The 23,916-nt window shown below is 49.2% G+C and overlaps 1 protein-coding gene across 1 annotated transcript; it reads right to left on the reverse strand.

Annotated features, from left to right (window-relative positions):
* Nucleotides 1-9,582: 9,582 nt before the first annotated feature.
* Nucleotides 9,583-22,192, reverse strand: LOC121434144 (sushi domain-containing protein 3-like). Its single transcript, XM_041632965.1, has 6 exons — nucleotides 22,093-22,192; nucleotides 14,274-14,462; nucleotides 13,651-13,798; nucleotides 12,178-12,284; nucleotides 12,042-12,123; nucleotides 9,583-10,076 (listed from the first exon to the last, which is right to left on the reverse strand). Exons 1-6 carry the CDS (start codon nucleotides 22,178-22,180, stop codon nucleotides 9,881-9,883), a joined length of 810 nt encoding a protein of 269 aa, XP_041488899.1. The 5' UTR covers nucleotides 22,181-22,192; the 3' UTR covers nucleotides 9,583-9,880.
* Nucleotides 22,193-23,916: the final 1,724 nt, after the last annotated feature.

Genomic DNA, 23,916 nt, shown 5'->3' on the forward strand with positions numbered 1-23,916 from the left:
TGCCAGCTGATGTTACACCCGACCTCCTGCCAAGCAGCTGGAAGTCCTTTTTCTTGAGACAGCCAAAGGAAAGCCAGAGCTGGCTAGAGTCACAGCCAGTGAGTCCAGACTTACTCAGGACCATTGCTGTAGATGGAAAGAATAAAAGCCAGCTGCAGAAGATAACTCTGGTCTGAATACAGTAAGATTTGTATGGGGTTTACGGGAGGAGACTGTGGAGGCTTGGCAGATACCAAGAGGCTGAGGCTCAGTTGGTAGAGTGCTTGCTTGCCTAGCACACATGGAGCCCTGGGTTAGATCTCCAGCACCAAATAAAGTAGGCATGGCAGTGCACACCTGTAATCCCAGTACTCAGGGGGCAGGCAGGTAGATCAGAAATTCAAAGTTGTTCTTGGCTACATAGTTCAAGGTTAGCCTGGGATAGGTGAGGCTCTCTCAAAAATTAAGATAAAAAGAAAGGCATCATCTGGAGTAAGGGAAGGAATGGGGCTGGGGAGATGGGATTAGTCAGCCTGTCCCACGGCATGAGGACCTGAGTTCAGAGCCACAGCATGCATATAAAAAGCTGGAAATAGGGCCGGGCGGTGGTGGTGCACACCTTTAATCTCAGCACTCTGGAAGGCAGAGACAGGTGGATCTCTGTGAGTTCGAGGCCAGCCTGGTCTACAAGAGCTAGTTCCAGGACAAGCTCCAAAGCTACAGAGAAACCCTGTCTCGAAAAACAAAACAAACAAACAAAAAAAAAAAAAAAACAAAACCCGGGAATGGCAGCATATGCCTGTAATCTGAATGCAGATTTTAGTCTTCACATGCACCCACAAACTCATGTACATCCTCAGACATGTATACACACAAACATGCAAAGTGTAGGGGAGACTCTGGCTAAAGCAACTGCTAGGGTTTGCATTGCACGGCTCAAACTCATGCAGATTAATTCACACAATGAGGTGTGACCAGATTGGACTGCCAGGGGGTGATTAGGGCTCTGCCCTCTCGAATGGATTAATCCATCTGTGAATTAGTGGATTAGGGGATTTGTGGGTTATGAGGAATGGCTTTGTAATGAAGGAAAGCTTGCTGCCTCTCACTCTGTCCTCCACTGAGCCGTCCAGCAGGAAGACTCTTGCCAGGGGCCCAGGAGATGCTGAGGGCAGGCCAGGGTGATCAGACACCACAGGGGTGGGGTGGAGTGGGGATGAGGAACTGGGCCTCTCCTAACTGAACCAAGCAGCTGATTTAACTCTCCCGAGGAACGGATTGTTTGTTCCCGCTGCCTTCTACCACCCATCATAGTCAGCTCCAGATATCAGAGTCTGTCTCTTCGGCTGCTTCTTCCCTCCACCTTCTCTTTCCTGGTGCTTGAGTGTCACTTGGAGTCACCTGCTCTGTCTCAGTTGGCTCCTGGGACCTACCACTGCTACAGAAGTTGCCCCAGTCTCACGCTAATGGTACCCATCATATAGAAGGGGAAGCCTCTCCTTTGTGATTTGAGATTTTTCTCTCTGACAAGTCTCCTGATTCGCTTGAGGACATCCCAGATTGGAATTACTCTTCTCTCTTCTATCCGTGATCCTTCTCCCCACATTTTCAGCTCACTCCTGGAGCTCACTCTGCTCTTGGCTGCCTCCTCTCTAGCTTGGCCTCTCAGTTCCCTCCTGGAACTTTCTCTTGTCTCTAACCAGGGCTAGCCACTTGTTTCTCTTCATCTCCCTCTAGGAGCTGCCTGAGCTGTCTCTGTCCCTATAAACTTCCCACTGGAGCCTGCTGTTTAAGTCCCCCAGGGACAATGGGCAGTTTCACTATGTCCTCCTGGGTTTCTTAAGATGTTGGATTCCTCCTCTAGCAGTGTTCCTGTTCATGACCCTTTCCCCTCTCAACCTTTCCCACCTTCCCTTCACTCTTTTCTAAAAGATGTCTTTTTTCCTGCTTGTTCCATTCTCAGCCGGGTCCTGTCTCTAACCATGGGCTCTTCCCATTCAGAATATCCACTGCCTTCTCTAATCAATTTTCCTCCTTGAACTCGGAGATGCCATTAAGTCTCGCTGTTTTACTGCAAATGACTTGGCCTCAGTATAGCCCAGTGGCCAAAGATGGCACACTAGATTTCCAAATTCTCACAGACTGTAACAACTTCTATGCAAACAAATGATCCCAAAGTCCCTTATCTCTAAATTTTATTTGCTCTCCACTCTCAAAAATCTCTTATCTCTAAGCCTTCTTTGTTCCACAGATGGAGAGACCATCTGATTGTTAAATTCAGTTCTAAGAGATTCAGATGTCTTTGGGGTGTAGATAATACTAAAATTTTGTTTTATGTTGTTCTACTCTATAAAAAGTTGGACTATGGCCCTTTCTCTCCAGACCCCAGCATGCTTGTTTCAAGGTTTCCTCCAAAATCTCTGTCCTGGGTCAGGTAGGTCACCTGACTCTGTGACAAGGAGAACAAAAACATAACAGCACAGGAAAAGACAGTATGTGTTTTAAACAGCCAAAAAGTAAACTATGCCCAATAGGGGTCTCAGCTGCTTCTCTCACACTCCTTCTCTTGATTTTGTCTAGTTCTCTAAATACTCTCATTTCCAGGATTTGTGGTGTGAAACTTAAGCCTGAAGAAGGGAACTAAGAACAAAGAAGTTTGTTTAAAACCAGGTATACTGATTAGACGATGTCCTTCTCAAACCCCTAGAGAGATACAATGAATATGGCATTGAAAGTGTTTACTGAAGAAGACTTTTCCTGATAGACAAAAGTGTTGGAACCAGTCCTCCAGCTGCTCTTTCCTGCTAGCGATCTTTACTAAAGGCTGTGTCAAAGTTGTTTACCAGCTCTGCTTCACAAGCACGTGTTGCTTTGGCCTTGAGGATCAGAGGATAAGGCTTTCACCTGTTGGCCCACTTGACTGTTGGGTATATAAGCCTCCATGGTGCTATTGAATAGAGGGGCTTCTTACCAGTGACTAGAGGTCTGTGTGTGTTTGTGTGTTTCAACCTCCAGGCCCTTGCCCGAAGCTCGGCAACTGTATGGTAGCGCATAGAGTGCAGACAGGCATTGTGCACTGCACAAAAGTACCAGCTTTTGGTGGCAGCAGCTGAGGCTGTCTTCATAGATGGGCAGCAATGGACTCCACCTGGAATTTACTTCAATTGTGGTAATGCTGACCACTGGGCGAAGAACTGTCCCGTGCCTCGTCTGCTGCAAGGGCCCTGCCAAACTGTGGACACGTTGGGTTTACTGCCCTACTCTGCCTTACCAATGTAGGCCAGTTTTCCCAAGTTCCTCCTCCAGAGAAAAATCTCTCAGACCTTCTGGATCTGGAGGCTGAAAGCCGATTCTGCTCTGTGTGTAAGCAGAAGGCTTAATGTTTTGTGTGACATCCCAAGACTGATGACCTGTGTCCCAGGGTCAGCGTGATTACAATGGAGGACCCCATGGCTTTCCAGGTAGAGGGCAAGTCTCTGACATTAAAAGGATACAGAGACCATTTGGATTCTACTCCCTACTCAAATTTACCTCCTCAAATCTCTGTGATGGTGCTGATAGCACCTGGGAAAGATACAGCTTTATCAGGTTAGCAGCAGCAAGCAGACCTGAGCCAGATAGCTTCTTCCCGCAAGGCTGCAGCTGCCTTGTCCATCTCATATGTAAAATTCAGGACTTGCTTTTTCTAGAGTTACTAGTAGGTCCCCTTCTGAGCAAGGCAGACTCACTGACAGGTTTACCTTGCTGACATGCTTCACACCGAAAAAGAGTTGCACAAAATGGGTTTCCATGTGAAAACTCAAGCGATTATGCTGCTTTCACTAATTAAAAAACTGTTTCTTTACTATTCTTTTATTTAAAGGTGTAATACTCAGCATCCATCTTTGGAAGCCCCCTCCCCCTGGGAGTTGCCTTGGTCAGGACTCCACCTCCAGGAAAGCCCACCAAGCAGTGGACCACCCCCACAGGCTATTTAGGCCGCTGCCCAGAAAAGGCACACGTGGTCTCTAGGCTTTGCGTGGTCGTCCCTGCTCTCTTCCCCTTGCCATGCTTTTCCTGGCCGCCTGGGAGCGCTGCATTAAACATGGGTATCTTTTATTCAGTCTAATTTGGTCTGATGGGAATTATTTGCATCGGCGGAGAGGCTCATCTTAAGAATTCTTCTTACAAAAGGAACTTGCTTTTCAATGACTGCTCTCAGTAACCAACTACCTATGACTCTGTGGTAAATGATTGAGTGGAAAAAAAAAGGTTTAAAATTTATGTAAATTGTGAGGATCTAAGGAAGCAAATTAAGGTATGTGGAAAAAAAGAGAATTAAAGATGATACATGATATTAAGGCCTCAAAAGTTCACAGTTTAACATATTTATCAATGTAGTTCTGATGAGTTATTAATCTAGCCTTGGTTAAAGCTCTTGCTACTATTATCATCACAGGCTCACATTTTTAAATTTCCTTTGGTGGTTTTCTAAATGTAGACTTAAAAGTCCTCCCACAGTGCTGCAAACATATATCCAGCCCTGTTTGGAGGACAGTGTTTATGTTTTTAACACAGAACTATATCCTTTTGGGTCTTCAAGCTTCTGCTGACTCAAAGGTGTGAGTCTACTCCAGCTGTTTATAGACACTGTCAACTGCTTTTTCTACAGTGAGGACTTCAGTGCAGATTGCAGACAGTGCTCATGCTAATACATCTAAAACTTTTATCTTTTCATAGACATGAAAAAGCTCATATAAGCTTCAGGGAGTCGCGACTTGGAGATCCACTTGTCACAGGCGAAACTGACTCCAGGTAAGTACTCCTGTCATCAACAGCCTAAGCTTTCCCACCCACTGCCTATCCCTGAGGGTGGGCTCTTCCCTTCCCCCAGTCTTGGGACCCTTCCATACCCCCAACTATTGGGACCACAGTACACACCCAAAATAAAGATTTCCCCCTAAACTCCTGAACTTTACCTTCAGTCCCTAGTGTATATCTGTCCCAGAAAATTTCCACTCAGCTGACAGACACCATCCAGGAATCCATTGTGACCTAAAGGCTGCTCCAAAATGGTCTGCAACATGTTAGCCCCAGGTATGAACTGACACGCCCTGAACTTGCTGAAAGCCTTTGTAAAGCCTATGAGACTGCTCCCTGCCTCTTCAGGTTGGGTCAGCAAATGAGATACTTCTGACAGATGTCCCCTACCATGGCCTGAATCCCCTCCCCCCACCAACCTTTGACTCCTGGGCCCCAACAACATCCTAATTTCAGCTGAGAAGCTGGTACAGAAGAGACTACATCACCACTTCTCATTAACAAAAAGCTTCAATGGTTGTTCCAAAGAAAACTCAAGTTCCCCAGACTGCAAAAGGAAGCCCAATGAGCTCAACCTGAACTATAGAATTTCTGATGCTTAGGTAAAAGCCAGCATCCCTCAAGAACGTGTGAAACTAGTTCCCATCTACCAAAAGGAGTCATTTCCCTTACCTCTGGCAGAAGGGAGTTATGGCTATCTGTGCTTCCTATCAGCATATCAAAGCTCATGCTGGCTTCCAGGCTCCCTCAGTATCACAAGTACCTGTTCCACACGCCAAAGTCCGTGCTAGCTAGCATCCTAACCCTTCTCATCTCCTCCCCTACCCTAAACCTCACCCAGCTCATGGGCTTCCCTCCCAACTCCTCATTTTCCTTATAATCCTGCTATTTCTCACAATGTGTGCACACTCTCTTACTCCGTTCTGTCTTCTCTCACTGTTTCCTCTATTCTCCTGTCTCACAGATAGCACTGGCCAGGTCTGCTTTAGACTCTTCCAGATGCCTCTGTTTTCTGTCATATTTACAATAAAAATCTTCTCTTTAACCATACCATGGAGTGGTCATCTTGTCAGTTTATACACGCACTAGCCAGCAAAGATAAACAATTGTCATCTTGTGCATGCATGCACACATGGTGCTGACAAACACGGGACCTTGTGTAGACTCACGTGTGCTCTCCCACTGGGCTACATCAGAGCACAGAGCTGGCTGAAGTGAGGGCGCTGCAGGATAACTGGGGAAGTGTTCTACAGTACATGCAAGTGATGTGGGATTGCCCTATGTGTGCTGTGATTACCATTAATGAATAAAGAAACTGCTTTCGGCCTATAGCAGAGCTATAGGGGAACAGAGCTAGGTGGGGAGAAAGAAGGGCAGAGTCAGAGAGAAGCCATGGAGCTGCTGGAGATAGACACTGGGAACTTTACAAGATAAGCCACAGCCACGTGGCGATATACAGATGAACAGAAATGGATTAAATTAATATAACACTCAGCCAATAAGAGCTAATAGGCCAAGCAGTGATGAGTCAGCCAATAAGAAGCTAGAGCTAGCCGGGCGGTGGTGGCGCATGCCTTTAATCCCAGCACTAGGGAGGCAGAGGCAGGCGGATCTCTGTGAGTTCGAGACCAGTCTGGTCTACAAGAGCTAGTTCCAGGACAGGCTCCAAAACCACAGAGAAACCCTGTCTCGAAAAAACCAAAAAAAAAAAAAAAAAAAAAAAAAAAAGAAGAAGAAGCTAGAGCTAAAAGGCCAAGCAGTGATTTATTTTTTTTTAATATTTATTTATTATGTATACAATATTCTGTGTGTATGCCTGCTAGCCAGAAGAGGGCACCAGACCGCATTACAGATGGTTGTGAGCCATCATGTGGTTGCTGGGAATTGAACTCGGGGCCTTTGTAAGAGCAGGCAATGCTCTTAACCTCTGAGCCATCTCTCCAGCCCCAAGCAGTGATTTAATTAATACAGTTTCTGTGTGATTATTTTGGGTCTAAGCTAGCCGGGTGGCCGGGAACCAATAAGCAGCCTTCTCCAACATGCAAGATCCATGAGCGGATTTCATACAGTAGCAGAGGCTGATGCCATGCACAGGTAACCAGCAAATAAAAGCAGCTTATCCAGGCTGGGCAGTGGTGGCCCATGCCTTTAATCCCAGCCCTCAGGAGGCATAGGCAGGCGGATCTCTGTGAGTTCAAGGCCAGCCTGGTGTACAGAGTGATTTCCAGGACAGGCTACAAAGCTACACAGAGAAACCCTGTCTCAAAAACAAAACAAACAAAAAAGTTCATCCAGACAATGGAATATTTTTCAGCCTTAAAAGGGAAGCAGAGAGCTGAGGAGATGGCTTATTAGTAGAGCATCTACCTAGTGAGACCTTGGCTTTGATCCCTAGCAATACATGAACTAATGTAGCACTCAGAAGATAGAGACAGGAAGATCAGCAGTTCAGGGTCAACTTCAGTTCAGGGATTCCTGAGCTTCAGGAAACCCAGCCTCAAAAATAAATAAATAAGCAAACAAACAAACTTTAAAAGGTGGGGAGCTGGGCTAGCTCTGTTGTCACACAGTGAGGATGGTACCAGCTAGTTGGTAGTCTGAAGCAGGGCAGTCTCTCAAACACACAAACTGGAAGCCAGCAGGGCAAGGCAGTAAGACCCCATCTCAAAAACAAACTAAAAATCAAATAGTAAAGTCCCTGATGACTTATGACTATCATCCCAGTCATTTGCGAAACTGAGGCAGGAGGATTTGAGCAAGGCAAGTGAGCCAAATTAGTGAAAAAAATGCCTTCAACTAAAAAAAATAAAAAGAGGCTGGGGCCTTAAAGCACCTGCTGCTCTTGCAGGGAACCTGGGTTCAGTTCCTGGCACCCACATAGTTCACAACTCTTTTAAGTGCCACTCCAGGGAGATCCACTGCCCTCTTCTGGTTTCTGTGGGCACCAGGCACACATATGGTCCATTCACATACATACAGACAAAATACTCATACACATTTAAAAAAATTAAATCTTTAAAAAAATTTTATGCACCCAATTGCAGGGGTGTCCAACCTCTGCCATCCTGATTACTACCAGGAAACAGGGATTGGAACTTAGCCGAACCCAGAGTCGTTTGCTGTCCAAGTCCAGGTTGGTGGACGAAGTTCTGGGAAAAGCTGGGCTGTTTCTGACCAATGTCCAGATCCATTGGAGCGAGGCAGACCCAGCCTGAAGCTGAGTGTGGGAACCCACACGTAGATTCCTTCCACCTTGACAAAAGGTCAGAGTTCAGGCCTATTCCTCCTCCCTCAGGGTTACTAACAGGATGTTTTGACCTAACTGGTTACTTGATGCTTTGGGTATTTGAGAAGCTAATCACTTTGTTTGTACCTTGCATTTTGGAAAGGTAGTCTTTTGTCTTCCCCTCCTCTTTGGATTGGGCTGTATAAAGCCGATGAAACATAAACGTGGGCAGATTTGGTATTCACTGGGCTGCCTAACCAACTCTATCCCATGTCCCTGTCTTTCTTCTTGTATATTTTTCTGTCTAACATTTCTAATCCACACACCCCTACCCTGGAATGTACTGAGGATGGACCCTCAGAACACCGCTCTCTACCACCAGCAAAGCAGGGAGAGCACTTCTGAGTCTGCCATCTGACATGCCGCTGGCTTGAATTCCGACCCTGGAAATCTGCAGCACAAGAGGTCATCAGGACAAAGGTGTGTGACACCTGGGAATATCAAACATCCGGTGTCTTTTTAGCCAGGATACATAATTTACATTATAAATGTGTGTAGAAAATATATTTTATATAATGTAAATTATGGGGCATTCATCAGAAGGACAATGTGACTTCTACCAGGTACATGATTACTGTTATGTAAGAAAATATAACCATGGTTTTAGCAGGCAAGGACAGCTGCTCCAGCTTCCTCTTGACTACTTCTTCAGGTTCTTATTCATGGCTCAAACACACAGGAAGGACACAGGACAAACTAACTTTTCTCAATGGCTAGAGACAGGTCATAACCCTAACTGTGGGAGGACACAAGTATGTAAAAAAAGTTGTTTTAAAATTATGTATATGTACACATAAGTACAAGTGCCTGTAGACAGAAAAAAAGTGACTTTCAAGGCAACCACAGCCTCTACCTGGAGCTTACCTTGGAAACCAGTCTCCAGGCTATAAGGAACCTTGAAGGAGGGGGCTATGAAAGGGAGAAGGTTCTCCCTGAATGCCAGAAGCAAACCCAGACCTGTAAGTAACCAGCGCTCAGTGTGCTTAAGTCATCAGACTCTATTAAGAGTCTCCAACAAGCTCAGAGCTCCAGGGAGTAAGAACACAAGATAGGTTTATGAAGACCGAGTTTGAGGTTCAGTTTTTCAAGACAGAATTTCTCTGTAGCTTTGGACCCTGTCCTGGAACTCACTCTGTAGACCAGATTGGCCTCGAACTCACAGAGATCCACCTGCCTCTGCCTCCCGAGTGCTAGGATTAAAGGCGTGTGGGCACCACTGCACAGCTCTATAGTTTAGACAGGGTCTCCTATAGCCCAGGCTAGCCTTGAACTTAGTACGTGGTTGAGGATGGCCTTGAACTCATATCCTCTTCTTTCCACTCTACCTGGTTAATATGGTGCAGGGGATTCTGTATGCTAGACAAGAATTCTGCCAACTGAACCACTCCCATGCCCACCTTTGTGTTTTTATGCAAAGAAAACACATTTATTTCTCCCACCTACAATTTACAGATGAAAGTCCAGGGGGTCCCTGCTTGCAGGCCATGAATGAGGTGCTGGCCACCTGTATTGCTGAAAGTACTTTATTAACATTTTCATATTCTATTATGCAAAACTATATCTGCTTAAAATTTTTCAGTCTCTGTAAAAGAACCCTGGTCATGGCGCAGCTTCTCTGGGACCTCGTTCCCGTAGCAGTTCAATGAGTGTGGATCCTGAACAGCCACAGGTCTCCTCCGGGACAGACGGTTCCCTGCTGGGGCCCCAGCCTTTAATGTCAGCTAGGCTCCCAAGAGCTCCCTATATCTGGAAGTGACTTCCCTGGCCCATCTCCAGCTGGGCAAGTGTTGAGTTGCAGGCCTCTGGTTAGTGTGGTCACCCTGGAAGGTAGACTTTGGGCCTCATAGGCATTCCAGGGGCCGGCCCTGCAGAGTTCATCGCATGGACCATCACGTAAGTGCATGGAGAGCTGGAGGAGCCACCAGGGCTCGGAGTTCCCATCCCAAAAGTCCAAGGGTCTTTGTCCACACTGCGGGCCACACCAGCCTGCTCTCTGATGTCGCTGAGGTCTCTGTGAGAAGAGGAGGCACGTGTTGGAGAAGGAAGGCTTTTCTCTGGACTTACCCAGGACCTTAACAGACTCAGGCTAGACCACTGCCCATGGGGCCATCTCCTTCTAACAGACGCGCCCACCCCCCAGAAAGCCCTGCAACAAGAGCAATTTCTTCCTGGACCCCAGCTCTCTCATGCCCAGCGCCCATAGAAAACAAACTCTCTGGGGCTGTTTCAGAGTATAGAGAACAACAGCCCAGCCTCTCTATGTAGCCCTGACTGTTTTAGAGCTAGATATGTAGACCAGACAGGCTTCAAACTCACAGAAATCCTCTTGCCTAAGGAGTGTTAGCATTAAAGGTATGTGCTATGACGCCCAGCTAGCATTAAGTTTTTTTTTTTTTTTTTGATTTTTCGAGACAGGGTTTCTCTGTGGCTTTGGAGCCTGTCCTGGAACTCGCTCTGTAGACCAGGCTGGTCTCGAACTCACAGAGATCCTCCTGCCTCTGCCTCACAGCATTAAGTTTTTTAACATTACAATAAATGGGGACAATTCAGTACCCTCATTTAGGAAGGCAGCAAGCATCTGGAAGAATTTAGAACAACACTACTACACATATTGGCAACACTTGTTAGAGTATATGTACCAACAGCAAGAGCAGAGGCCGGCTCAATACCCAGGCAGTGTGGGCCTTGCCTGAGGGGCAGATGGCCCCAGGCCTAGAGCACCCTTCTTCTTGGGAACCCAAGGCCAGGGGCTTTGAGGCTCGGGGTTATAAGCATCCACCATGCTAAGCTAGAGTTATCTGAAAGGAGGGAGCCTCAACTGAGGAAATTCTTCCACAAGATCTTGACTGTAAGGCATTTTCTTAATTAGTGATTGATGTCAAGGGCCCAGCCCATTGTGGGTGGTGCCATCTATAAGAAGGCAGGCTGAGCAATCCAGAGGGAGCGAGCCAGGAAGCAGCACCCTCCACGGCCTCGGCACCAGCTCCTGCCTCCAGGTTCCTGCTGTTTGAGTTCCTGTCCTGACTTTAGTGATGGACCACGATACGAAAGTGTAAACCAAATACACCCTTCCCTCCACAACTTGCCTTCTGATCACGTCTCACCAGTCATAAGAAACTCCAATTAGGACAGGGTGTCTGTCTATACGAGACCTCCAGCCTGAAACTCAGATGTGCACACCGCAGAGGACAGAAGCCTCCTCCCGGTTAGAGCCCAGAGGCCAGATGCTGAGTGCAAAGGCAGATACACCAATGCGACATAACCCTGGAGGTGGTTTCTACTCTACCTACCATCCAGGCAGCCAGATCCTAGAGTCAGAAAAGGCTAAGGAGATGGTTAAGTTGATAAGAGTGCTTGCACAGCATGCAGAAAGCCCTACGTTCAATTCCTACCATTGCACAAAGCAAGTATGGTGGCACCTACAGGTAATTCCAGCACTTGGAAGGTGAAGGTGGGCAGACTAGGAGTTCAAGGTCATTCTCAGGTCCTTAGCTCCAGAGCAAGCCTGAGGTCAGCCTACGTTACAGGAGACTATCAGAGAGACCAAGAAGGATTGTGCCTTTACTGGTTCATTAAAAAAGATAAAGCATTTCAAGAGAGAAAGAGCCATCGCTGCTGCCTACCTGGAACTAGGTGAAAGAGAAAGTGAGGGGACATGGGGACCCAAGAGAGAGGAAGGCAAGGAACTCTGGCAGAGCAGACAGCACAATCGGAGGGCACAAGATCTTTGCCAGCTACCGCATCCCACCAAGTTTAAACTCAAGGTGATCATACTAGATAGAGCAATAGCCAGGGGTGAATGTCAGTCAGGGCAGGACACTGAAACAGCTTTGGGGTTGGGAGTTGAGGCATCAGAGAAGTAGGTGCACTCAGGTCCCCAGAATGTGGGGTGGCCAGTGTCCCAGGACCTGGCAGAGATTGAGCTGGGGAAAGGGTATCCCTAACATTCCCCCAGTCTGTGACCAAGGTAACCCACGTGGCGAAGCTGTGGTTGTCATGGGCCTGGCTGTGCTGAATTCCTGGCTTGCCTCCGCCGCCACCACCTCCGGCGCCACCACCTCCGCCGCCACCACCTCCGGCGCCACCACCTCCGCCGCCACCACCTCCGGCGCCACCGGTGCTGCTGCTGTTGTTGTAGTTGTGTCCCTTGAGGCCCAGGTAGGCAGCTTGTACCGTCTCCAGGTCCTCACCTCTCAGCTGGTACCAAAGCTGTGCCGTCCTGGAGGAGAGAGTGCAGGATAAAAGACCTTGAGGGGCCCCTCATTCCCGGCTGTGCACATGCAGAAATACCTCACACAGCTCATCTTGGCTCTGGCTGGCAGCTAACAGCAGCAGGACACGTTTAGGCATGGGAGTGGGACACCTGGGCTATTGGATATAACAGCCATGGGCGGAGAAAAGCACGTAGGCTCCAGTGAAAAGCAGCTTAGCAGACAAGAGGTGGACATTTCTAGCACGAGGCAGTGTTGACCGCTGAGCACTGCGCTGAGACACAGAGCAAACAGCACTGCTTTTAAAGAATTAGTTTCTTGCCGGGCGGTGGTGGCACACGCCTTTAATCCCAGCACTCAGGAGGCAGAGGCAGGCAGATCTCTGTGAGTTCGAGACCAGCCTGGTCTACAAGAGCTAGTTCCAGGACAGGCTCCAAAACCACAGAGAAACCCTGACTCGAAAAACCAAAAAAAAAAAAAAAAAAAAAAAAAAAAATTAGTTTCTTCACTCATTTGTTTTTGCAGTGCTGAACAGCATATACAGGGTCCTAATTTTTTAAATTATGTTTTTATTTTGTGGGTGGAGGCACATGCACCACAGGGCATGTTTGGAGATCAGAGGACAATCTGTGGGTCAGTTCTCTCCTTCCACTGTCTGGTTCCAGGAATAGAACTCAGATCTTCACACTTGACAGCAGGGTGTTTTACCCATGAGCCACTGCACGTGCCCCAATAGCATCCTTAACAGTGAGTAACACAGTGAATTTATGTGTGTGTGTATTTTAACACAGCGAAACTGCCAGGTGTGGTGGTGCACACCTGTAATCCTAGGCTCCCAATCTGTGAGGACAGTGATGCCCATCTGAAGGGTGGAGCATCTATCTGTGGCAGTCCAAAATGTCGCTGACATAATAGACTGTCACATGTGTGTGCAAGCTCACTACGTGCCCCCCCCCCCGCATGTGCACAGGGAAATGGCTCAGTGGGGGAAACATTTGCTGTGCAGTATGAGGACAGGATGAGTTCAAATCCCCAGAGCTCAGATAAAAAGCTGGACACATAATACAAGAAGGGCAGAAGGGAAAATCTCGGATAGACACCCAAGGTTGTCTTGTGACTTCCACATGCATGCACCCATGTTCATACATGACCGACTGCACACGCACACAGACAGACAGAAAGACGCCCTCCCCACATACACAAGTCCTGTGCCTTCACAGCCCAGCTCTACGCCCCAGAATCACAAGAGCCACAGTACCCACAAGAATAGATTGGGCCTGTGGGACCCTCAGACACTGCCCTAGGGTACCTAGCAGGTGCGGTCAGCAACCCTACAGACAGGCCCACCTCCTGGAAGGACACCTGCCACCGTACCTGTCGACACGTCGCTGCTCACCCTTCTTCACGCACTTGAGGAGGCAGCAGGTGAGGAAGGCCATGGACATGAGCAGGATGATGGCGCAGCTCACGATGGAGGCGATCACTGCCACTTTGAAGCCGAAGGTCTCGTGCGGCGGCACAGCTAAAAGAGAAAGCCACCAGGTCCTGGCACATGGGCACTGGACAATCAAGACAGGTTCTGCCTGTGCTACACATACAGCTGGACAACTAGAAAGTGCATCTTCCTCCCCTGAGACAGGGAATCCAGGGCTGGCACAACCCTCACCCTCGCACTCCCAATTCCTAGAATTCTTGGCACCTAGAATAAAACATCCTTCAGGGGATGTCTGAGGCAATCATGAAGGGAGAGTGAGTAAGGAAGCCGGTAGGGTTTGTTTCCTCATCACAGATGACAGTGAGTGACCTGTCAGGAGTCAGGGCAGCGGCAGAATGGAAGCCAGCCCCTGGGTCTGACATCTGTATTCAGTCACGGTAGTAGGCAACAGGGGGAAAAGAATCCTCAATGATTAATAGCCTTCAGTGTTAACAGTATTTGGGGTCCCCATCTCACCAGCCCACCAGCAGCTGAGCTGGGGCACCTGGGGGGAGGCGGTTACCTTTGCATACAGGGCTTCCTGAAGACCAGTCGACGACACTCCCATTCCAGGCACAAGTGAGGAGGCCAGACCCCACCATCTGGTGTCCAGAGGGGCAGTGGAACATGAGCACAGTCCCCAGTGAGGTGCCATCTCCACGGACAACTTGCAAGGTGCCTCGAGGGGGCGGATGGAGCTGAGCACAGGTGCCTGGAGAAAGAGGTGGCCGTGAGGCTGGGCTGCAGTGAGCAGAGGAAGAGAGGAACTGCCTCAGCCCTCAATACACAATGATTAGATAAGCATTGTTCTAAAGGAGGGAGGGAGAGAGAGAGAGAGACAGACCAGAAAAGCGATGTTTCTCCTAATAACAGAAAGATAAACATTAACTCAGATGAACAAAACAAGGAAAGAGATTTAGAAAGTAAACAAAACTCCAATCTTTTTGATTTGCAAAGAGATATTACCAATGAGAGTTAAACACAGAATTTTCTTTTAAAATTGAGCTAATGTGTAAGCAAGGAATACAAGAGATATAATAGCTAGCAACCACAAAAACATGCTTACCACACAGCAAGCCAAGAAACTTGAATGACAGCTGATCTCTCCCTCGGCAAGGTTGCTAAGATTTATTTATTTTTTATGTTGCTTTGTTTTTGTGTTTTTTGAGACAGGGTTTCTCTGTGTAGCCATGGCTGTGCTGGAACTTACTCTGTGGATCAGGCTAGCCTCGAACTCACAGAGATCCTAAGGCCTCTGCCTCTCAAGTGTTGAAGTTAAATGTGAGGCACCAGACTCAGCTGCAAGGGCTGTTCACCATGAAAACAAATGAGATGGGGGTGTCACCCTGCCAGAGCACTGGCCTAACATCAAGGCTCTGGGTGGGTTCCGTCCCAGCATGACACAACCAATGACGATGATGACGAAACCCAGCACCCCTTGGGGCAGAAAAGGGACTCTTTGGGTTGCAGTGATGGTCAAGCCGTCCTGGATGGCATCTGGTGAGTGTGCGGGCTCACATGATGCACATCATGATGCTACCTCCATTCCTGGAAGCAGAAGGTCGCCTCAGAGCCTGGAGAGACAGCCAGAATCTGGGAAGCATCCACACTCTAGCAAGAAGCTGATTCACCCATCAAGGCACAAACATGCTAATGTGCAGCCACAAATCATAGCAAAAGTTAGGAGGCAACCAGGAACACAGAAAGACCAGGGAGAAGCTGGCTCAGCCGGTAAAATGCTTCTCATGAGAGCATGAAGACCCATACTAGCTTCACTGGCTTTGGGTCACTAGCTGTCACAGGTACGGTCATAATTTTATTTTATTTTATTTTATTTTTTTGAGACAGGGTTTCTCTGTGTAGCCCTGGCTGTCCTGAAACTCTCCATAGACCAGTCTGGCCTCAAACGCACGGAGATTCACCTGCCTCTGCTTCCTGAGATCTGGGATTAAAGGCATGCACTACTACCACCTGGCCATAATTTGAACTCTTAATTCCAGGGTCTCATCTCGCTCCATGAAACATCAACTCTGTCTCCACAGATATCAGGGCAGGACCGAAGGAAGCTGACTTCATGGACTAATCATGGTCCATGCTCCTGCTTTGCCTTTTCAGAATCCTGGAATGTGGAAACACACTATCTATCCCCTGGCCAGGGAAGTGGACATGGGATTTTGGAGCTGTGGTAGACATGGCTGGGCAGACATTAGCCAGGCCCAGGGCTCTTCCCCAGGATGCCAGGCAGCCAACACTTCCTAGTCCTCAATTTAGAGTCACAACTTCTGCATTCTTCTGCAGCTGAGCTGGCAGAGCAGAGGCCCACCCTCACCACCTGCTACCAGCCTGGTCACAAGCCAGACAGAGACGAGGTGGGGGTGGGTAGCAACACCCATAGTGGCCCACCAGCACAGGGCTTTGCTAAACTAGAACTTCATCACAAAGGGTCCAGAAGCAGAAGTATCTGCCACACAGGATGGCCATGACAGACTACAGCCCCAATGAGGGCTGTACCACAATTGGGCTAGCCCCGACTGTGGAGCCAGGGGACCTAGCTCAGGGCAGCCTTTATTACCTGGGGACTTCTTACCCTGGGCTTGTATCATCACCTGCAGATGAAACACCAGGCAGCGATGCGAGAGGACTGGACGAAGAGAAGTCTGTGGCCCATCAAGGAAACCACCCCGTGGTCCACTTCCCCTAAATATGTCTTAGCTGCAGAGAGGGTGGGGCACTGCAATGTCCCCACTTGGTTCACACTATGTCTGTCAGCAGCCACATCCGGTGCTGTGGGGAGGGCTCTGCTGGGACAGGGTGCCTGTCCTCAGCTAGCGGCTGTAGGCCTTGGTATACCTCACAGTCACGAATCTTAAAAGGCAGATTTCCTGCCTTGTCATGGAGCCTCACAACTGTGGGGGATGAAGGGCGAAGTTACCAACGGTGACCAAGGAAAGAGGGCCAACTAGCCCTGCCAGACAGGCTATCAGAAGCCCAGGAACTTGTGTCAAACTGAAGAGCTAAATAAAAGCAGGAAAACACCTCTAGTGAAGTCTAACCAGAGGGATGGCAGCCCCGGAGCAGAAGGTATGAAGTAGCCAAGGTGGAGAGAAGAACCTGGGGCAGACTCAGGATGGAGAGGCTTCAAGGGCAGTCCTGGTCCCAAACATGGCATTTCTACCAGCCCTCTAGGGAACTCACAGCGGGTAGAGTCCAGCCTCCTAACCACTGTTCTTCCATTTCAAAAGTTAGAGAGCCAGGGGGGGGGTGGTGGTGCATGCCTTTAATCCCAGCACTCAGGAGGCAGAGGCAGGGGGATCTCTGAGTTCGAGGACAGACTGGTCTACAAGAGCTAGTTCCAGGACAGGCTCCAATGTTACAGAGAAACCTTGTCTCGGAAAAAAAAAAAAAAAAAAAAGTTAAATAGAGGAGTTTGGGCAAAGGACGGGGGTGGACAGTGTGGATATGCCCCCTTTGTGTTACTCAAGGAGACTTCGAAACAGGTAGACCCAACTTTCTTTAAACAAGCTGAAGGAAGCACAGAGAAAGTGGCCCTGGCTGGGTATGTCTCCCCAAAACAAGTCCCCAGACTTTTCCCCCATATTGGGGCAGGGGAAGACACTTGGGCTCCTGGATCTGATTCAAGAACAAGTTCCAGCCCACATTTCACTCTGGCCTCAGACTTCCCCACCTGCAAAATGGGTATTCTGCCCTACTGGGTCCTGGGAGGGTAGGGCTGGTTCACAGAACCTGCCTCAGTGGAACTTGATCCATTGTCTCATCAGGCTGCCTTGAATTCACAGTGTAGCAAATCAACTGCTAACCCTCTGCCTCCACCTCTCCAGTGAGAGGATTAGGTGTGCCACCATACTGGGTCTGTGCCATGCCAGAGTTGGAAACCAAGGCTTCATGCATGCTAGGCCAGTATTCCACCAACTGAACTGCATCCCTCAAGTAGGAATTTAAGCCATGTCTCAAGCACTCCAGACTAAGGGTGCTTGTGGTGATATTTTATTTGTATTTTAATAAATAAAACTTGTCTGAACGTTCAGAGAATAAAACAGCTGCACTGATCAGCCTTATAGACCAGGCAGTGGTGACACACATCTTTAATCCCAGTAGTGAGACTAGTTTGCCAAAACTGGTAGTGGCACATGCCTTTAATCCCAGCCCTAGAGAGAAAATAAGATGGGAGGAGACATCTCTCACACAGTCTCATTCTGAGATTCCTGGAGGCAGGGTCGCCACTTTGGACTGAGGTAGAGGTAAGAGCCAGTGGCTGACTATTTTGCTTTTCTAACCTTCAGGTTGAACCCCAATTCCTGTCTCTGGGTTCTTATTAATTGTGCTACAGGTACGAAAACACATGCAGGCACACACACATGCACAGTCTCCATCTCCCGAGTCCACAGCACAAGGGACCTTCCTTTTGCCCATCCCTGGGCCTGCAAGGCTAGTAGATTCTGCTCTGGGGTAAACTCATCTTCTAGATGAGGAGGCTGAGGCCTACAGGTCTGCTCAAGGCAAACACCAGGGTGGGCACCTGGGTTTCCTCAGCCTCGAGTGGCCTTTAAATGATTGCACAGACGGCACCGGGCTGGCAGAGATAAATGCTGTCAAAGTCTGAGGCCTGCGATTCTCTGGATGCAGTGGCACAGGCCCTCAGGAGGCTGGAGCAGGCAGGGCCGAGAGCTCAAGACCAGCATGAGTGACACAAGTAGACCTCTTCAAGGGATGCTTCAAGGCGTTTCCAAGAGCCAGGCATGCTGGTACACGCCTTTAGACCCAGCACTTGAGAGGCAGAGGCAGGCAGAGCTCTGAGTTCGAGGACAGCCTGAACTACAGAGTTCCAGGGCAACCAAAGCTAAACACAGAGACCCTGTCTTGGAAAAACAAACAAACAAAGGGTACTTAGAGATAGACCTCCAAACTTAATCTTCAGACCCACAGTTACTCCTCATCAATGCTCCACAGACTCCTTATGCCTAGGGTCTAAGAATCAAGCCCATCCGCCCCTCCACTGCTCAAAACGTCCCACCAAGCCCAGCTCCAGCGGGTACACTACTTCCTAACTAATGTGAAGACACCCCATGTTCCCAGGCAGGCACCCAGCTAAGGTGACAGCAGGTGACTTTCAGCCCTCTCTGGGAACTGCCCCTGGACACTGGACACAGGGTATCCCACAGTCCATCATGTCTATGCATCTGACCGTAGCTCCTCTGGGCAGCTCTGGTACAGCTTTTACTTCAGTAACTCTGGGGCGTGGGCACTTTTTGTTCCATGTGAAAGGAAATCTTCAAGAGAGTGAAAAGCAACAGAAAAAAAAAAAAGAAACAAATGGGATTAATGCTAATATGAAAAACACACACGACCCAGCCTGGTCCTCTAGGCTCAGGACGGAACAGAGGACAGATAGGCACAGCAAGGTGACCCTCCCAGCCCATGAGAGAGTCTCTAGCCTGGCCCACCTGACATCTCAATCCAGTCCACATGCAGTAGCTGTGTTCCCAGATCCTTCTACCCTGAGATGCACAGGGCTGGATCTGGGAGAGGCCCCTCTCCTCCTCCCTTTTCCTCCCCCAGTCCTTGAGGCCAGCCGGATGCCTGGAGAAAGAGCCTTGTTTGTTAATCTTTTATCTGGAACCTTGGACCATAGGCGGGGACCAGCATCTTCTGTCCTTCCTGGGGCCCACAGCCCCCTCACCCTGACCTTGTTAATAAGTTCCCTTTTATGTTGGCAGAGGCTGTGTGAGGCGGGCTTCTGGGCACAGCCTCGCCAGGACTTGGTGGCCAGGCTTGTGTTCCTACCTGCCAGTGAGTCCTTACATAATTTTCTCTGGGTCTGCATCTCTCCAAATGCCAAATGTGAATCACGGTGGTGGTGGTGGTGATGTTGTTTCAAAGTTCTTTGCAATGACTGACTTGCACATACACAGGCACACTGACAGCAGGGACCTTGAGACACCAGCAGCCAGGACAACATGCGGCTCTAACACTGAGTACGCAAGGCCCAAAGCCTGGCCGTGTTTCCCCTGGGAAGCCATCTGTCCCTTCTGAACCGATCTTCCCATGCCCCTGAAACCATGGGCCAACTAGGCTGGGGTCCATATCATCAGCTGTGGGCTCCCTTCCATGGCAAGACAGAATATTCTAACTAAGGGAAATGTAGCCCTGAATCTTCTGGGGGAGTATATGGCAAGGGGAGGGGAGCCTCATGCTGAGGCTCATGCTATCACTGGGTCTCAGTTTACCCTACATAATATAGGCACAGCAGGCTTCAAGGATGAGGTCAAGAGGACACTCAAAAGGCCCACCAACCCCTTATCCATTGAGCTTCTCTTTTTGTACTTTTCAAGGTTCCTTCCGGAGTTAGCAGAAGGTGGCTTGCAGTCACTGGAACCCTGTGTTCCTGGAAAACCTCCTGGACTAGGGAGTTCAGGAGCTGCCCTTGGGCTGAGGAAAACCTTCCCTCCAGTTCAGATAGGAGACCCTGGCTGGGGGGGCGGGGGGGGGGGACAATAACAACACTCTACTCTTGCCCTCACGACTGCCTTTCCTACCCACAGGAGACCTGACCTTCAGAATGCCCATTCGACAGATTGTAGGAGCCAACTATAATTTAACATCCCAATTATCTTTTTTTTTTCCTTTTGACAGCACCAAACTATCTCCAAGAGGTTTCAGGCCCCTTCTTTTGCCTTCCCAGCCTATAAAACAAATAAGACAGGCAGCCGGAAGTCCCACTACTGCATTATTCAAGGACAAGGACTCTCTTTGTACTCGGCTAGCCCTGCCCCCAGTCTGGGGGCAAGAACACAGCACTCACCTTGTGTCTCCTAAGGGAACTGAGGCACCGGGGTAGGACTCATCCCAGGTGTGAGGGGACGCAACCAAAACTCAAACAATGGGGACTTGGGCGTACTGAGAGGACACTAATTCTTCCTGAAGCCAGGCAGGGCCAGGGACAACCAAAAGTCTCCTGACCTTCTCCTGAGATTCCCTATGCAAATAGTCTTTTATGTGCAAAGTCAGCAGGGCCTCAGGCCACCCTCCGGCCACCTTTTCCAGTTGGTGACCTATTCCTCAAGGCAGAAGGTGCTCACCACTGGAACGCCCCTTTTCTCCAGTACTACCAGACCCAGGGCTGGTCTCCATAAACACACAGGTAATCCTGTGGATTAACAATTAGGAAGCTAAAACTAAGCACACCTGTGGGGTTGCTGGCCCGCTGGCACAGTATCAGACAAATCAAATCCACTAAAGCAGCAGTTCTCAACCCGTGTCTGGACACCTTTGGAAGTCGAAAGACCCTTTCACAAGACTATCAGAAATCACAGATATTTATCAGAAAACACAGTACTCATAACAGTAGCAAAATTACAGTTACAAAATAGCAACAAAATAATGTTATGGTTATGGAGTCACCTCAAGTTGAGGAGCAGTATTAAAGGGTCGTGGCTAAATTAGGAAGGTTGAGAACCACAACACTAAGGTGAGGGCAATGCTATCTCCAGAGCAATGGGGCCAAGCCCTCCTCAGAGACACCTCCTGGCTGCACAGGATGGAGCTCTTGGAAGAAATGAGAGGTTCAGTTTTGGTTGTTTCTCAGATTTACCAAAACTGAGATTAGAACCCTTTTAAAGAGGCCGGGCAGTGGTGGCGCAAGCCATTAATCCCAGCACTGAGTCTACAAGAGCTAGTTCCAGGATAGGTTCCAAAGCTACAGAGAAACCGTGTCTCAAAAAACCAAAACACACAACACACACACCACCAACACCAAAAGCAAAACAAAACCCTCTTAAGCACATTTTAGAAACGACACACCTAAAAGTCACTTTGCCGCCTTCCAGAGACCTCTCTTGACAGCCTGGCGCAACCTAGGGCCGGGGCAGCTGGATGACCTCAGCCTCTCCACTCTCACAGGCTCACTTTCCCGTTTTACAAAGTGAGGTTGGAGTAGTCACCGAAGAACTTCAAAGATTAACACCTCTCTCCCACCCAGAGGCCACCCCGGCAGCTCCCTCCGCCCCCGGGCCGCGCACCCCGCCAGGTGAAGCTGGTTTCGACTTCCGCAGGCGTTCGGGACGGCGACGGGGCTACTATCGCCGAACTCGTGCAATCGCTAGGAGATGCCCGCCGCCTGGTTTCGAGTCGCTAGCTGCCGGTTTCGGCTCAGTTAGGGGTCGCCTGTTGCATCGGTGGGAAGTCGGGAAAGTTCCTTCTCGAGAAGGCCTTGGCGGTGCGACGCACGCCCCCTTCCTGGACACGGTCCCCAGCACGGCAGCCCCTCGCCCCTCCGCTTCTCCGTCTATGAAAAAGGCGCTGAGACCCGCGGCCCCAGTCCTCACCTGTCTGGTTCCCTGGGGCCGGCGTGGCGTTCCCGGCACGTCCCCGTGGCTTTGCCCTGCCACGGAGGGCCGCGGACACCCGGGGCATCCTGAGCGCTCTGCAGCGGTCAGGGGCAGCCTGCCTAGGTGAAGGCGGGGCCTAAGTGAGGGGCGGGTCACTAGAAGGCGGGGATGTCTCGAGTCAAACCCAGGACACGCCCTCCAAGACGCTGTTATAGAACTTTAATCAAGTCCCGCCTTCGCCTTAGGGTGGGACCAGGCTGACTGAGGCAGAGACTGGACACCAGGTAGTGCGGATTTTGAGAAGTCCCAGGCTGATCGCCCAGAAGTCAGCACTTGAGCTTGAGTCCCCCTGGTAATCGTTCTGCACACCTTCGGCTCACGGCCCTCCTCAGGACACGGGCCAGGCAGGTGACCTTGGAGAGTACAAGTCCTGGTAGAGAACAGAACGGGGTTCCGGCCGGGAAGGCTCTCCAGCCTCTGCTTTCTGAGCAGTGAGAGATGCATCCTCATTCTCCTCTGGAGTCAGGGTTGGTTACACCCACTAATATCCTCTTTCCACTTGAACTTGTGGGTCACACGTGATGGCTTTCTTCAATTTCCTTACATGGAAATCGTGAGAAGTAGGTCCCGTCCACACACCTCACTATACTAATCCCCCTCCCATCTTCCCCGAGCACACTCTGAGACACCAGTGTTTCCTGCCCAATAGCCAGGGATCCCACTGCCCTGTGTGGCCCCCTCTCTGCCAGTGGGGACTTGCTCGGGTGGAAGCTGTCACAGATGAGAAAATGGTACCCACCACCATGTGTAGCTCAGGCCTCCAGGTGTTCGGCACTGCTGGCCAACAGACTATTTAGGTGGGGATGTTTCCTAGGTCTGCAGAACAAGGAGCTCCACAGAACAACAGAACGTGTTATCTCATCACACAGGAGGTGGGAAGCCAGAGACAGGGTCTGGGCAGGGCCAGAGCAATCCAAAGTCTCCAGGGAGCATGTTACTTTTTTTCTTTAGATTTTTATTGTATTTTCTGTATATGAGTGTTTGACCTGCATGTATATGCACCCTGTGCATGCCAATGTTTGGTGTGTGCGTCACCATGTTGAGCGCTGGGAGCCAAACTCAGTCACAGTCTAAGAACAGCAGGTGCTCCCAACTGCTGAGCTATCCTTCCAGCTCCTGTTGTCTTGATTCTGTTTCTTTTCTTTTCTTTGAGATAAGGTTTCTCTGTGTAACTTTGGTGACCTGTCCTTACTCCCTCTGGAGACCAGGCTGACCTCACACTCACATAGATCCACCTGCTTCTGTCTCCCAAGTGCTGGGATTAAAGGCATGCTCCACCACCACCCAGCTTTGATTCTTTGTTCTAGTTTCTACTCAATAAAAAAAATGATAATTTTATCCTCAAACCCTTTCACAAAGTCAGGCAGTGGTGGTGCATGCCTTTAATCCCAGCACTTGACAGACAGAGGCAGGTGAATCTCTGTGAGTTTGAGGTCAGCCTGGTAGACAGAGTGAGTCCCAGGGCAGTCAGGACTGTTCCACAGAGAAATCCTGTCTTGAAAAACTAAAACCAACCAAACCAAAACAAATAAACAAAACAAAACAAAACAAAATCTTTCACAGTGGACCGGACACCTAAAGTTCTGTTGTTAAAGGCTCATAAGATTCAGATAAGCATGAAAAACATGTGGGCTTCTGCTCTTTTAAAAGATGTTTTGCCTTTTAAGAATAAAAGAAATAACCCAGATTTGTACCTCCAAAAAGCTAGATGTTAGGGGAAACCAGAATTTCTCTCACAATGTCTGCCAGGCTCTGTGGAAC

The sequence above is a fragment of the Microtus oregoni genome, unplaced genomic scaffold, assembly GCF_018167655.1.
Source record: "Microtus oregoni isolate MIOR12 unplaced genomic scaffold, Mior012 000042F_ref0000377, whole genome shotgun sequence".
In the NCBI taxonomy this organism is placed as follows: domain Eukaryota; kingdom Metazoa; phylum Chordata; class Mammalia; order Rodentia; family Cricetidae; genus Microtus; species Microtus oregoni.